Genomic DNA, 12,438 nt, shown 5'->3' with positions numbered 1-12,438 from the left:
ACCTTACTATGGTGCAATTACCTTGTAACCACAGCTGGGAATTCTGACAGCAGCTGACTGACATAAAATATACAAAATAGGGAAGGATGCAATCTGTGACTCTTACAGGGATTTGCAGACTGACTGCAGTACTCTAGAGAGTCTCAAAACCAAACCATAGGGTTGGATCTTCCTTTCTTTTGACCCTCCATGAGCAGAAAGCAGTTGGTTTTGATGACATTTTTAAGCAAGAGAAATTCCTACATAGGATGCTGAGCATTACTGTCTTAGTTGCATCAGAATCACTTTCCAAATCAGTGGAAAGATGGAATCAAAGAAATGTACCACAAGTAGCCGTCAGTATACAGAAAGAATATACACTCTTGTCTGAATACTTTGACTCTTGTAGGGGAAAAAAGAAAGTCAAAGCCACAAGCCAAGTATCAAACCCTAGACTGAGATACATTAAAACACTTCTTTTAATGCACAGCTGCTAAAGCTGCCCACTCACTCATTTTTGCTCGAGTGATCACTATGGCATAAGTCAGGCAGTATTTTTCTGCATAGCTTGTTAAACATGCCAATTTCACAGGCTGCTTTTGGAAAAGGTTTCTGCTCTTGTTGCTTGGTTTAGCAGATGCTGGCTTGCAGTTCTGCATTCACAGTATAGAGGATTAAGGAGACAGAAGGATCTTCAGGAAGGAATATGGCAATTGTCCAGTGTAAGCCCAGCTGCACCCAAAAGGCATTCCCATCAAGGTCTGCTATCCATTTGTCAAATCAACTTGACATTATCTGCTTGGAAAAATAACTAGCCTAGTCTGCATTTAAGGAATAGGATTAACTGCTTCTCAAGATATGATGGAGAGGATGGAGGCAAGCAGGTAACAGTGCAAAGCAGATTAGTGTGATAAGATACAAAAGTTTCACACTGGTTTGTATATTATAAACTGCTTGAGTGCAAAGGAAAATGATCACAACCAAACCCTTCAAAACTTCACATCTCCAGCTGGCACAGCTAACAGATATGGCAGAGAAGCACTAATAAGCACAGAGAAAACTCTAGGGGAAATCTTTCTGCTCTCCATCTGTCATGGAGTAAATAGGTCTTATTGATTATCTACCACTTGATTTATACTAAATGCTTTCAAACATTTCCCATTTATAATTTTCAAATACAAGAATAATTAAATTTTGATTTATGGGAATTGCACAAGAAGAGGTGATTTTTTTTTTGTCCAGTCAGCAGCACTCAGCTGTACCACAGATATTAAGAAAACTAATAGAATGTTTTAGCTTTAAAATAGTAGCAACCTGAGTTTTGAGGTTTTGGGTGGTGGTCTGAATAATGCAAGAGGAAGAGCAAAAAAGCTTCAGTGTTGGCTGTAGTTGTGTTTTTACTGTTTCTAATACTGGGTCACAGAAGATACAAAGGTTTTGTGTTGGCTGTAGTTGTGTTTTTACTGTTTCTAATACTGGGTCACAGAAGATACAAAGGTTTTACAGCCCCACTATAAAACAGCTCTTTATCTTTTCTCCACTAATTCCATGGTGTCACATTTAACAAAACTAGGAAACTGAAGATAATATGGATGTTTGCAGATTAGCTGTCAGGTAATAAATAACACTAATTTCACATACCTACAAATGTAAAGGCACCTTATCACTGTTTAAGTTTCTCACTCTTTGTAATGCCTGCCAACATTTTAACCCAGGCAAATTACAGTATTGTTTTTGCTGTTTTTTCACTGGGATAAAATACACAGTCATAATATCCTTTTATCAGATTTCATGGTATAAAAGGGCTTTGGTGCTTAATTCAAGCTGTATATTGCTGAGGCAATTCCAGAGTTCCTGTTTTGGAAGATGTATTTGTCTTGCCTTTTAGTTGCCTTGTCTTTTCACAGTGCTCTAAGTACCACTTGCCCAAGAAGATGCAGCTGTGACCCTGCCCAGTCAGTGCAATGCTACAGGGCTACAGAGATCCCCAGAGAAATTCCTCTTACCACCAGGAGACTCTACATCAGCCACAGCAAAATTAAGCAACTCCAGGTAAGAAAACCCAGAAAAAATACTTTTTGTAGTGCACTGTAACTGAAAGTTGGACTTCCCAGATGGTGGTGGCATCTAGTGAGGAGAGAATCTTATTCCATGCTCTAAAAACTGATGAAGTGCTGCCAGATCTGGTTTTATTTTTACTTACTCTTTAAGGATATGTAAATATATTCCTGTAGTGTTTTCATGTTCCTGCAGTCTCCAAGCACACAGTTCACACTGTCAAAATTATATTTTGTATGAAACTCAAAAAAAAATAGTATTTTACAACTAGCAGCCAAAGGTTGACTTGTTTTATATATGGTCAAATAACTATTGACTTTCAGACTAATTTTTTACCCTGTTAAAAGCTTTTTCTATTTTTGGTACAATATAATACTGTTTCACAGTAAAATGAAAAGGTTTATGTCATTAGAACAATTTCCCTAATGAATGAAATTGATGCTCTTTTTTCCCCTCTCGAGCTGCAAGTGTCAGGTACAACTGCTATTAGAAATGGCAGAGGAAGTAAGTTTGAGTCTAAGGCATAGCATGAGATGTTTCTAAAAGCAAGGCCAGGGCCTATCTAACAACCCACGTAAATGAGAGCAGCTTCTAACCAAAGCTGCCAGCTACTTGTGCTATTGAAAAAGTTTATTCTGGGTTTCTTGAGGCACCACTGGTTCGCTTTATTAAAGGCATCAGGTTATGCTCATCTTGCACTGCACTCTGGAATGGTGCTTCTTTGTTCCCTCCCCTGGAATAAATATTTTTATTTAATAAATTCACCTTGTATAGATAGACACAAGGGAAATATAACCACCTGTATTACACATGCTTGCTGTGTATCAATTTGCTACAAATAATAAGAAATGTGCAATTCAAATGAGATACATTTTCTCTTACAAAAATTTAACTGCTTGAAATGCATCTTTGATTTTGCCCTCAGGACCAAACGGAAATAGGCTGGAAGGCAGCTTAGAGCACCATCCAGAATGCCTGTTGCCCACTGAGAAATAGTGATTGTACAGTTTTCCTCTAGGAAAGTTTACTCTTTTAGCTCTGTTTTTTTTTTTTGTTTTATCTCACACACCCACAGAGTCAAACATTGGTGTGATTTAGCTATACTCGGGGTAAACAAAAGGTTTGTGAAATGAATTCTGTATTCTGAAATACATTTTCTGTGCAAACTCTTCCCTCTTCCTCCCCATTATTTTCTTTCCAAGATAAGTAGGATGAGCCATTTTCTGTTTCTTAGGCTAGCTGTCCATACCTGTCAGCAACTCCTCAGTTACAAGTGAAGTGGCCTTAGGTTCTGACTAGAGCTAAAGACAAGTGTCATAAAGCATTTAAACATTGGATATAAGTGAATGAAGTGGTGAGATAAATGTTTTATGGCAAATCAAAACAAATGGTGTATGAAACCATCTAAGAAGAGAGTTTTTTCACTTTATACATTAATTCCACTAGCTATGAGTCTGCCTTACTGCTGCTACTGACTGCACTGAAAGGAAAAAGTCCTTTCACACTACATCCTTGTAGTTATGTAGGCTGTTTCCTTCAGATTGTACTGGATCTTTGGATGTATTTTTTTCTTTTTTTTCCCATGCAACAAATTATACTTCTGAGGTCTTGACATCATAAATACCTATGCTTAATTTTACACAGCTGAGCAATTCCACTGGCACATATTATAGTACTTAGGGAAACATTTCTGCTTGTAAAGTACCTGTCTGCATGCACTGAAATAACTCTATAGGATTTTAGGGTTCTGGTGTAGGATTTTTGTTCATTTGGCTGAAATTATTTGGGTGTTTTTTATTTGTTTGGTGTTAAAAATTCCTTTATTTACCTCTCATAGAGAAAATAACATTCTTTCCTAAAGAAATTGAATTGGAGCCTAGAGTTCCCACAGCTGACCTCCAAGAGATTTCTATATCTAAGCATTCACAAATATTATGGTTTGGCAATTAGCTGCCTCAGAAGAATAAAAAAATATTGTTTCAATTACTTCTACATCCTAATTTGCATTTATTATTACTACAATTGTGAAGAAATAGTATTGTAAAAAAGAATATATGTTTGTATGCTAAATCCATTATGTTAAAAAAACCCAAGAAAAATAGTAGATTTGTTTTTGTTTTGTTTTTTTTTACCCTGGTCAATTTTGTATTTGTTCTGACAGGGCTGACCAGTGTTAAAAACAGTGGCTGGCACTTTTTCTTTTGGTAATTTTACAACCTGGGGTTTGTTATAAAAAAGACTTAAAAATATCAAAACCAGATAAATTTTAGGGGTTTTTTTTCAATATTTTCTGCTCCCTCCTTGACTTGAAGATCAAGTATAACCTTTTAACTCTTAATTTAAAATTTAGTTTATATCTTACCATATTAATAAGTGGGGTTTTATCTGCTAAAAGAAAATTACCTACCCTGCTTAGAGGATAGGGAACTGTTTTAAAAAAACTGCTTATAACATATCCCAGGTCACAGCAACTCAAAAGCCAAAAAAAATGTAATTAAAACATCAAATTCCTTAAAATGTTTGTATTAAATAACAGCATATTAGATCCACTTTCAGGAGATCAAGGTTTTAAAATATAAAGCTATAATAGTATCATTTTACAAGCAATCCAATTAGAGAATAAAACACTGTTTCCTAGCAAAAAAAGATCTGGTGGCCTTTCAAATATGTTTTGATTTGTATTAGAAAGACTGGGTGGTTTATAAGAGTATGGATAAATATTTAAGTCTCAAAACAGCATGGTCACAAAGCTTAGCAATGCATACCAAATAGGTGGAAAATAGAAATTATAATAATCCACATTAAGAAGCCTAACATCATTACAGAGCAAGTATCTGAACATTAACCTTCACGTAGCTCTCTGTCACTTAATAAGATGAAAATTAAGCCTCTCAGAGACATACAGAAATCAACTGAGCAAAAGTAGAAAACATTGCTTTTGTATTTTCTAGGAGAAAATGTGTTGAATTGTGAAGGTTCATAATTGTTTCAATTTCCATAAGATGGTTTTATAATTACATGTGATTATGTTTTTGTGCTCTTGACCAATGCATCTCATTACTACGTACAAGATCACCTTCCTAATCATGACCAAAACTGAACATCAGCAGTTCTGATATTGCTATAAACCTATATATATATACACAAAACACTGCATTATAGAAAAATAAAATTATATCATTTGGATAACTTTGTTGTTTACTGTTGAAAATATAAGGTTTTTAATGGAGGTACATTCCCTCATTGAATTTAAATATAATTGATGGAGAAACCTGCTTCAATAGAGGTTCCATATTTATACTTTCTCAGTAATTGCATCAAAATTTGCAATTCAGAAATTGTTTTGCAAGACAGAATAAAGTTAATCTGAAAGATAAACTAAGGATACCACAGCAAAATGAAATCTGACTTGTCCTTCACAGCTGTGCAGGCTTTAATTTTAACAGAAGTTAAAATGCAGAGTTTGTAGCTGAAATAAAGAGATACAGCCCAGAAATATGCAAGAGTTGGACAAATGAAGCTGTAAGACATCTTTTAGCAGTCACCTTTATGAGCTGATTTCTCTTACACAAGTATGATAGTCAAATGTATCCAACCAGGACTATGGAACAAGATGACTACCCAGCACCTGTACTACAAAAGGACTCCCTCTATGGAGATTCCTGACTGGGATGAGGGGTTGTGCTGTAGAACAGGCTGTATAGCTTTCCCCACTGAGAGTAAAATGTGCTGGGAGCTACCAAGCCCTGGGGGAAATAGCAAGAAGAACCTACTGTTACTTTAGCCTCTCTAACTGGTGTGGTATGCCTGAGACCTGTAGTGAGATGTCTTTGGACATGGGAAGGGAAAACAGATGAGGACACTCCTTCCACCACTCCTGTGCAGAACACCTGCTCATCTTGCTTTTTGGGAGGGATTCCCATATAAATGATTTTTTAAGACTTGGTCACTGAGGGACTCATACTTGGTAATTTGAGAAAACCAATGTTTTAACAACTGGTGTACTTAGAGAACTCCCTGGCTCACCCTCATTGCACACTTCTCCTTTCTCAGCTTAGAGAGCACTGCCAGATTCACTTAGATTTGCTACTTAGCTTGAGACACAAGATGGCAAGCTTTGTAAACAAGCACCTTCCAACAGAGCAGAAAAAGAATGAAACAATTGGTTGCCTCTCGATATTATAGTCAACATCTACATCTCATTTACCACTGCAAAGTATCTGTCTATTACCAACTAATAATAACTAAGTTTCTGTGAAAACATTGTTCCACAGAAGTGATTTTTCAGGCCAGGCTGATCTGACACTTTTGGTTTGATCATATTAATATGTGAGGTTTTTATTTTAAAAGAAGAAGGTAGTGAGGGAGAGAAAAGTGTTGAATTTTAGTCTTCCCCCAAAAGAGTAGCAAGAGGTAAAGATATTTGTGGGTACTCCCTCTGGGGAATACATGCTGCAGTGACAGCACTGTTGATCTATGGAAATGACTGTATCATGAACTCAAATGTGCTCTAGCAAGTACCATTGAGCACACTGAACATTAACAACCATCCACTCTCTGCAAAGATTTCTGCCACTGGTGATGTTAGCTTTCCATTTAATATAGGCTATCCACCAGGAGGGAATAAAAGCAGTATTCCTTCTTCAAATGTATGTGTTTGCTCAAACCTGACACAGCATAGACTTAAACCACAAAATTCTGGAAATGTAAATAAATACTGACAATCCACAGGTACCTATAGTAATACCTGTACTGTTATCAGTTATTTTAGTTTCACATTCTAAATATGTTGTTTTTCAGCATATACTAGCAATTTTCCAAGCATCCAGAAGGAGTAACCAGTGAGGATATCTATAAATGTACTATCATATTAATTGTTTCTTTTTCTCTTTAAGTTTACTGACTTCAGGAGAATGTCAGTCCTTGAAGAGCTGGTCCTATCATGCAGTGGCACAGAATCAATAGAAAACAACACTTTCAAAGCTCTGAGCACCTTGAAGTCCCTGGAACTCTGCAAAAATCAGCTAAAGCAAATACCCACCTTTCTCCCATCTGGCCTTGAAATTTTAAGACTCGCTGATAACTCCATCAATTCTCTGCATGCATCTGATTTTGCAGGTTTGATGAAACTAAGAGTGCTCGATCTTCGGAACAACTTGATTGCAACTCTGCCTTCGAGTGCATTTTCTTCCCTTTACAATTTACAGAGTCTGATCCTGGATGGCAACAACATGGAATCTGTGTCTGCACCACTTAGGCTTCCTAGGCTGAAGTATCTGAGCATGGCTGATAATAAACTGAATTCATTTCCAACCAACTTCTTTGCATCTTTCCAAAGTCTACATTTTCTCAGCTTAAGTGGTAACTTTTTGGCAAAAGTGCCTCTTGACCTACCTAAATCCCTGCTGTCACTAAAATTAGAGAAAAACCAACTTAAAATGGTGAGAATTCGAGATGTGAAACACCTAGAAAATCTGTCTGAGTTCCTTCTGTCAGAAAATCAGCTGACATCAATAGATGGTGCCCAGCTTCTTCCTAACTTAACAACACTGGAGCTCTCTAAGAACCAGCTCCACACAGTGCCCCTCAGGCTGCCCAGCAGGCTGCAGAAACTCGACTGCAGCAATAACCTGATCCAAAGGGTGACAGCACAGGACTTTCAAGGACTCCAAGACCTGAAGCACTTGTTTCTCGACAACAATGCTGTCAGCACGTTCGAGGCGGGAGCTCTCCAGCAGTGTGCGCAGCTTTCCAATCTGGCACTGGAACAGAATCTCCTCAGTTCTATTCCGCTGAGGCAAGTGAATCTCAGGATTGCTGGTCCCAAGGTGTCATCTCTCCTTCCTTGCAGTATGAGAGACAAAAATTGGTATTCAGACCCAGTCACGGTAGAGGTCTGTCCATACCATAAACCCATTGGCGTAACCAGCACTAATTAGCACCCCTGTTAGCAGTCTCAGAGTAGAGCTGCTTTCATTACATCTGTGGCCCCCAATGAATCCGCTCATTTTGCATCTCTCTCTGCCAGTGAGACCACTTTATTTAATTAGCACACCAATAAGAAGAACCTGCTAGGAGAATACAACAGACTTACTACCAAGGTTATACTGCTACTTAGATTTACCCTCCCCCACAAAAGAAAAATAACTGAGCATTTGATATAAAGGATAGATACCAATATTAAAGCTGATGTTTCTACCAAGCCACACCAAGTTATTATTATTAAAATATTAAGATTTTGGGAGCTGAATCTGATCAAAAAGAATGTGCTTTTCCAGTGATATTGGCATTCCCAGCTTCATTAAATTCACACATTACAAGGTATTTGGAATGCATATAAAGTCTCCAGCTTCAGGCTATAAGAAAAATTCCAGTCAACAGAGCACAGAAGAAACATCCCTTGGGCACACTGTGTTCATTAATGCTCTGCTTAGAGGATCTCTTACATTCATCTGAGTATTGGAACTGGCCATTATCAGAGATGGCATATTAAGCCAAATGGAGGCTGTTCTGATATAAAGTGGCAATTTTATTATTAAAAAAGGCTGTGCAGTAAGATGGCACAAAAATAGTGAAGTAATTCCATTAACATAAACTTCTTTAACAAAACTGGACTGTTAAACTTTATTTTTATGGCTTGTAGACAGGTTTAACTAGCTGAAATAAATAACACAATAAAATTTCAATTAATTTAGTATCATGTCCTTTAGCTTTTGAATCTATTTGGCAACAGCTTTATAATCAGAAACTGATTTAGTGGTGTATAAATATTTGATTTCAGTCTAGCTCGACAGGAATGTTTAATGCTTTCTAGTTACTTTAGTATTGTCTAATCTATCTTATTTTACAACCTTCATAGTCAAGAGAATTAACAGCAAGGATTTCTCTACTAGCCTTTAAACACTACAACTTTTAAAGAGATATTGGGGATCTTTCATTCCAACAGTAAATACAGACTTCCAGGGGGGGCTGTAAACATAAAAGAGGTGAAAAAGATGACAAGAAATAAAACTTATGTACTTAATTTAATTGTCTGGTGATGACCAGGTATGCATGGATATACAGAAAAAGAAATTACTTTTGACTTCTATCTGAGAATTCTGTCAAGTCTAAAAGGTTAAAAGATATGACTGATGTGCTAAAGTGAATAGGTCTTAGCAGGTTTTAGGCAGAAACGAGGAGAAAGAAAGCTCCTTTCCCTTCTTTTCTGAAAAGAAAATAATCAACAAGTCCAAGTATTTTCAGGACTTTTAGAGAAGACCTGTACTTCATAAAATCCTACAGGGTGTGGTGAAAATGCAAGGAAGAATCTGATGATATTCCTTAGAGTGGCAGTAGCACAATGTGGCTGCCATGGTCAGCTCCCAGGTGAGCACAGCTCCTCTTCCAGCTGCAGGGCACTCAATCATGTACTCAGTGGCATTATTTTCTCTAGATCAACACAGCCTGAAGTCAAACAATATAGCCATAAAGTTTAAGTCTAACATTAGTACAGTAAGACTCTTCACAGGTTTAAGGACTTACTGGTCAGGCTTTGGACTGTAATCAGTCTAGATAAACCTCTTGGGTGATTTCCCACTGCCTTTGACATCAGTGGCACTAGGGTTTTACCCCAGAGTACCCTTCTGACATTACAGTGTCATATTGGGCAATTGTCTGCAGTTAAATTTCAAAACTGATTTACTTCAGTCATAAGCATTTTGTAACGTCAGATTTTGTGAAGTGAATCACCATATCAGTATGTGAAATTCTTGTCTCCCCAGGAAAAACAGCACAATATTAGAACTGCCCTACTCTTGAAATAGTAACATTGAACTTGTCAAGTTTTCACAAATCTGGAAACCATCTTTCAGCTTAAGAGGTTCAAACTCAGCTTCACAAAAAACAGTGAGGGTCACCCATAAGTTTACCAGTTGTAGTATACTGCTGTTCTATTCTAAATGCTATTCTAAATGCTCTTCTATTCTAAATAGATCTTGGTAATATGATTATCATTTCCCTGGGAGGTTCAGTCATGTTTCCTTAAAATCTGTAACCTTGATTCTTAATTTAATCACCTTGCATACTACCATAGTAAGGTGATTTTTAAGTTACTTTCAAATTAATTTTATTAAAGATATTCCATGCCCATGCTTTTCTGTTAAGCACTTGTCACTAACTATATCAAAGGGAAATGAAAAGATCATAAATGAGAAAGACTTTTGAAATTAAGATATTTTAATATAAATTTGTAATATATATGAAAATAAGAATTATACTGACCTGTCCAGAATCATATCCAGAGATTATCAGCTTTTTCTCTGCTAAATGTAACCAGTTTTAATTCTCAAAAGTACTATTTTAAAAGCATTTACATTTTCCCTGTTGCTGATTTCTTAACGGCTTATCATCAGACGGATTACTGCTGTGATGATTAATGTTTGAGTCTTATGGGAGCAGGAGAACAAATGGAAAAAATATAATTCGTTACAAACTAAGAAATGTTTTTTAAAAAATCATATATAAAAGTAGTTGGAGGAGGAGTGCTGCCACAATTGTCTAAACTTTTGATCTTTCATGGTGCTATAGTTTGGTCATTGGCATTGAAGAGTACGAAAAGCATTTTTAAACTTGATGATTTAAATTAAACAGCTGATTTTCTTTATAATACAGCACAAGACTACTGTTCAGTTCAGCTGCTTCAGCTGTATGAACAGTCAGTACAGGTCAGAACTGCAGTAATTTGGGAAAACATTTCAATGGTGTACACACAGTACACCTATAACATAAAAACAAAGAACAAACAAACAAACCCAAACCCAATGTGAACATCTGTTTTTGCAGAAGATTGCAATTTTTTAGTGATAGCTTTATTTTAGTACATCAGATGTGCCTGGACAAATACCACTTAGCAGAAACAGTATGATGAACATAACACCTTTCTACTGTTTTATTTTTGCTCAGACTTCCAGACACCCTTGCTAGATTGGATCTAAAAGGAAACGACATAGAGGATGTTGGAGAACAAGAGCTGAAGGACTTGAAACAGCTTCAGGTTTTAAATTTACGGAATAACAAGATATCTCTCTTGGATCGCAAAGTCTTGGAGTATTTACCTCGTCTTCGTCACCTGTATTTAGATGGGAACCCTTGGAACTGCACCTGTGACCTTCTCAGAACCAGGAGAGCACTGGTGGCCAAAGGGACGGATGTGCGGGGAGGGCAGTGCGCAGCGCCGGCACACAGCCGAGGAGAAAGCTGGATGTCTTCCAAAAAGATTCTGCAGCAGTGCGAAGACAATCTGTCTTCCACAGAAAGAGGCAAGGAGGACAGAAAGAAAATGAAACCCAATGAGGCCTCCAGCGTTGGAGTGAACACAGATGATGATTACTATGATTATGAATTAGATTAATGTCACAGTTTATCTTTAGTGAACCTTAAAGTTGTCTAGAGCTGCCCACTGCCACCAGTGTCTCTACTGACGAGCAGTCTTCTCATCTGTCATTAGCTTTTCCTGCTCTATTTGTACAAGAAATAATATCCAGTGACAGAAGGGCTATAGTAAGGCTGTCAGTGTGAACTAAATATTGTAAAAAAAAAGTATTTGTTTTTCTATACCATTAGCATTATGTAGTTTGAGGGAAGCAAGAAGACAATTACTTTATCTTAGAAAAGCAGTCTGTAACTCTGTATGAACCTTTTTATAGTAGAACATTTCCTATAGTTGCATAAAACCCCCACAAATAAAATTCTGCAATACCACAAGACACTAACACAAGGAGTCTGGCATTCAACATATTTAAACTCACAGGTCTGCAGGTCAACATGGAGACTTACACTGATGTGAGCAATTTTTTGAGATTGTTCGGAAATTCTTGCTTTTGAGAAATTGATTTTAGTTTTCCTGAAATATTTCCCTTTTTCATTTATTTTAGACTATTTAAAATAAATTAGCTGAGCTGCAGGCAAAACACAGAAGGCTTATCTTCATCACAGCAAGTGAAATAAACAGAAGAATCAGTGTCCTGGTTAATGAGATTTAATAGTAGTTCTGAAATTAATTAATAGTGAGGAAGGAAAACACTGGGGTCAAGTTGACCTGATTCTGTTGTTGTAAACAAAAGAAGGGAGATTCTCAGGAAATAGATCCTGGCAAATATTAGGATAAGATGAAGTCAGGTGAAACTTTTGTAAGAGTTTATTTTGGTATCTGAATAGCTATTTTGCTATAATATAGCTCAAGATACCATATGTATACTTTTAGGTTAGGTATACTTAATGTGCAAGCACACACTGCAAGTGTCCCCCTTCACTGGCCAGAACTTTCCAGACTTTTATGCACATACACACAAAAAATGACTAAATGCTATATAATTAATGTATTAACTCTGATATAAGTAAAAATTTTATCAAGCAGTTCCC

General features: G+C 36.8%; 1 protein-coding gene across 1 annotated transcript; it reads left to right on the top strand.

Moving 5' to 3' along the window:
* Window positions 1-1,845: 1,845 nt before the first annotated feature.
* LOC118684551 (nephrocan-like) lies at window positions 1,846-11,428 on the top strand. The gene is made up of 3 exons (XM_036379454.1): window positions 1,846-2,031; window positions 6,933-7,834; window positions 10,981-11,428. Exons 1-3 carry the CDS (start codon window positions 1,846-1,848, stop codon window positions 11,426-11,428), a joined length of 1,536 nt encoding a protein of 511 aa, XP_036235347.1.
* Window positions 11,429-12,438: the final 1,010 nt, after the last annotated feature.

This window comes from Molothrus ater, chromosome 3 (genome assembly GCF_012460135.2).
Source record: "Molothrus ater isolate BHLD 08-10-18 breed brown headed cowbird chromosome 3, BPBGC_Mater_1.1, whole genome shotgun sequence".
NCBI lineage: Eukaryota > Metazoa > Chordata > Aves > Passeriformes > Icteridae > Molothrus > Molothrus ater.
This window is presented reverse-complemented; position numbering and strand designations above follow the sequence as displayed.

Coding starts and splice junctions, on each gene's coding strand:
- LOC118684551 (XM_036379454.1), top strand. CDS start 1,846: ATGTATTTGTCTTGCCTTTTAGTTGCCTTGTCTTTTCACAGTGCTCTA. Junction 2,032..6,932: donor GCAAAATTAAGCAACTCCAG/GTAAGAAAACCC, acceptor TTTCTCTTTAAG/TTTACTGACTTCAGGAGAAT. Junction 7,835..10,980: donor CTCAGTTCTATTCCGCTGAG/GCAAGTGAATCT, acceptor ATTTTTGCTCAG/ACTTCCAGACACCCTTGCTA.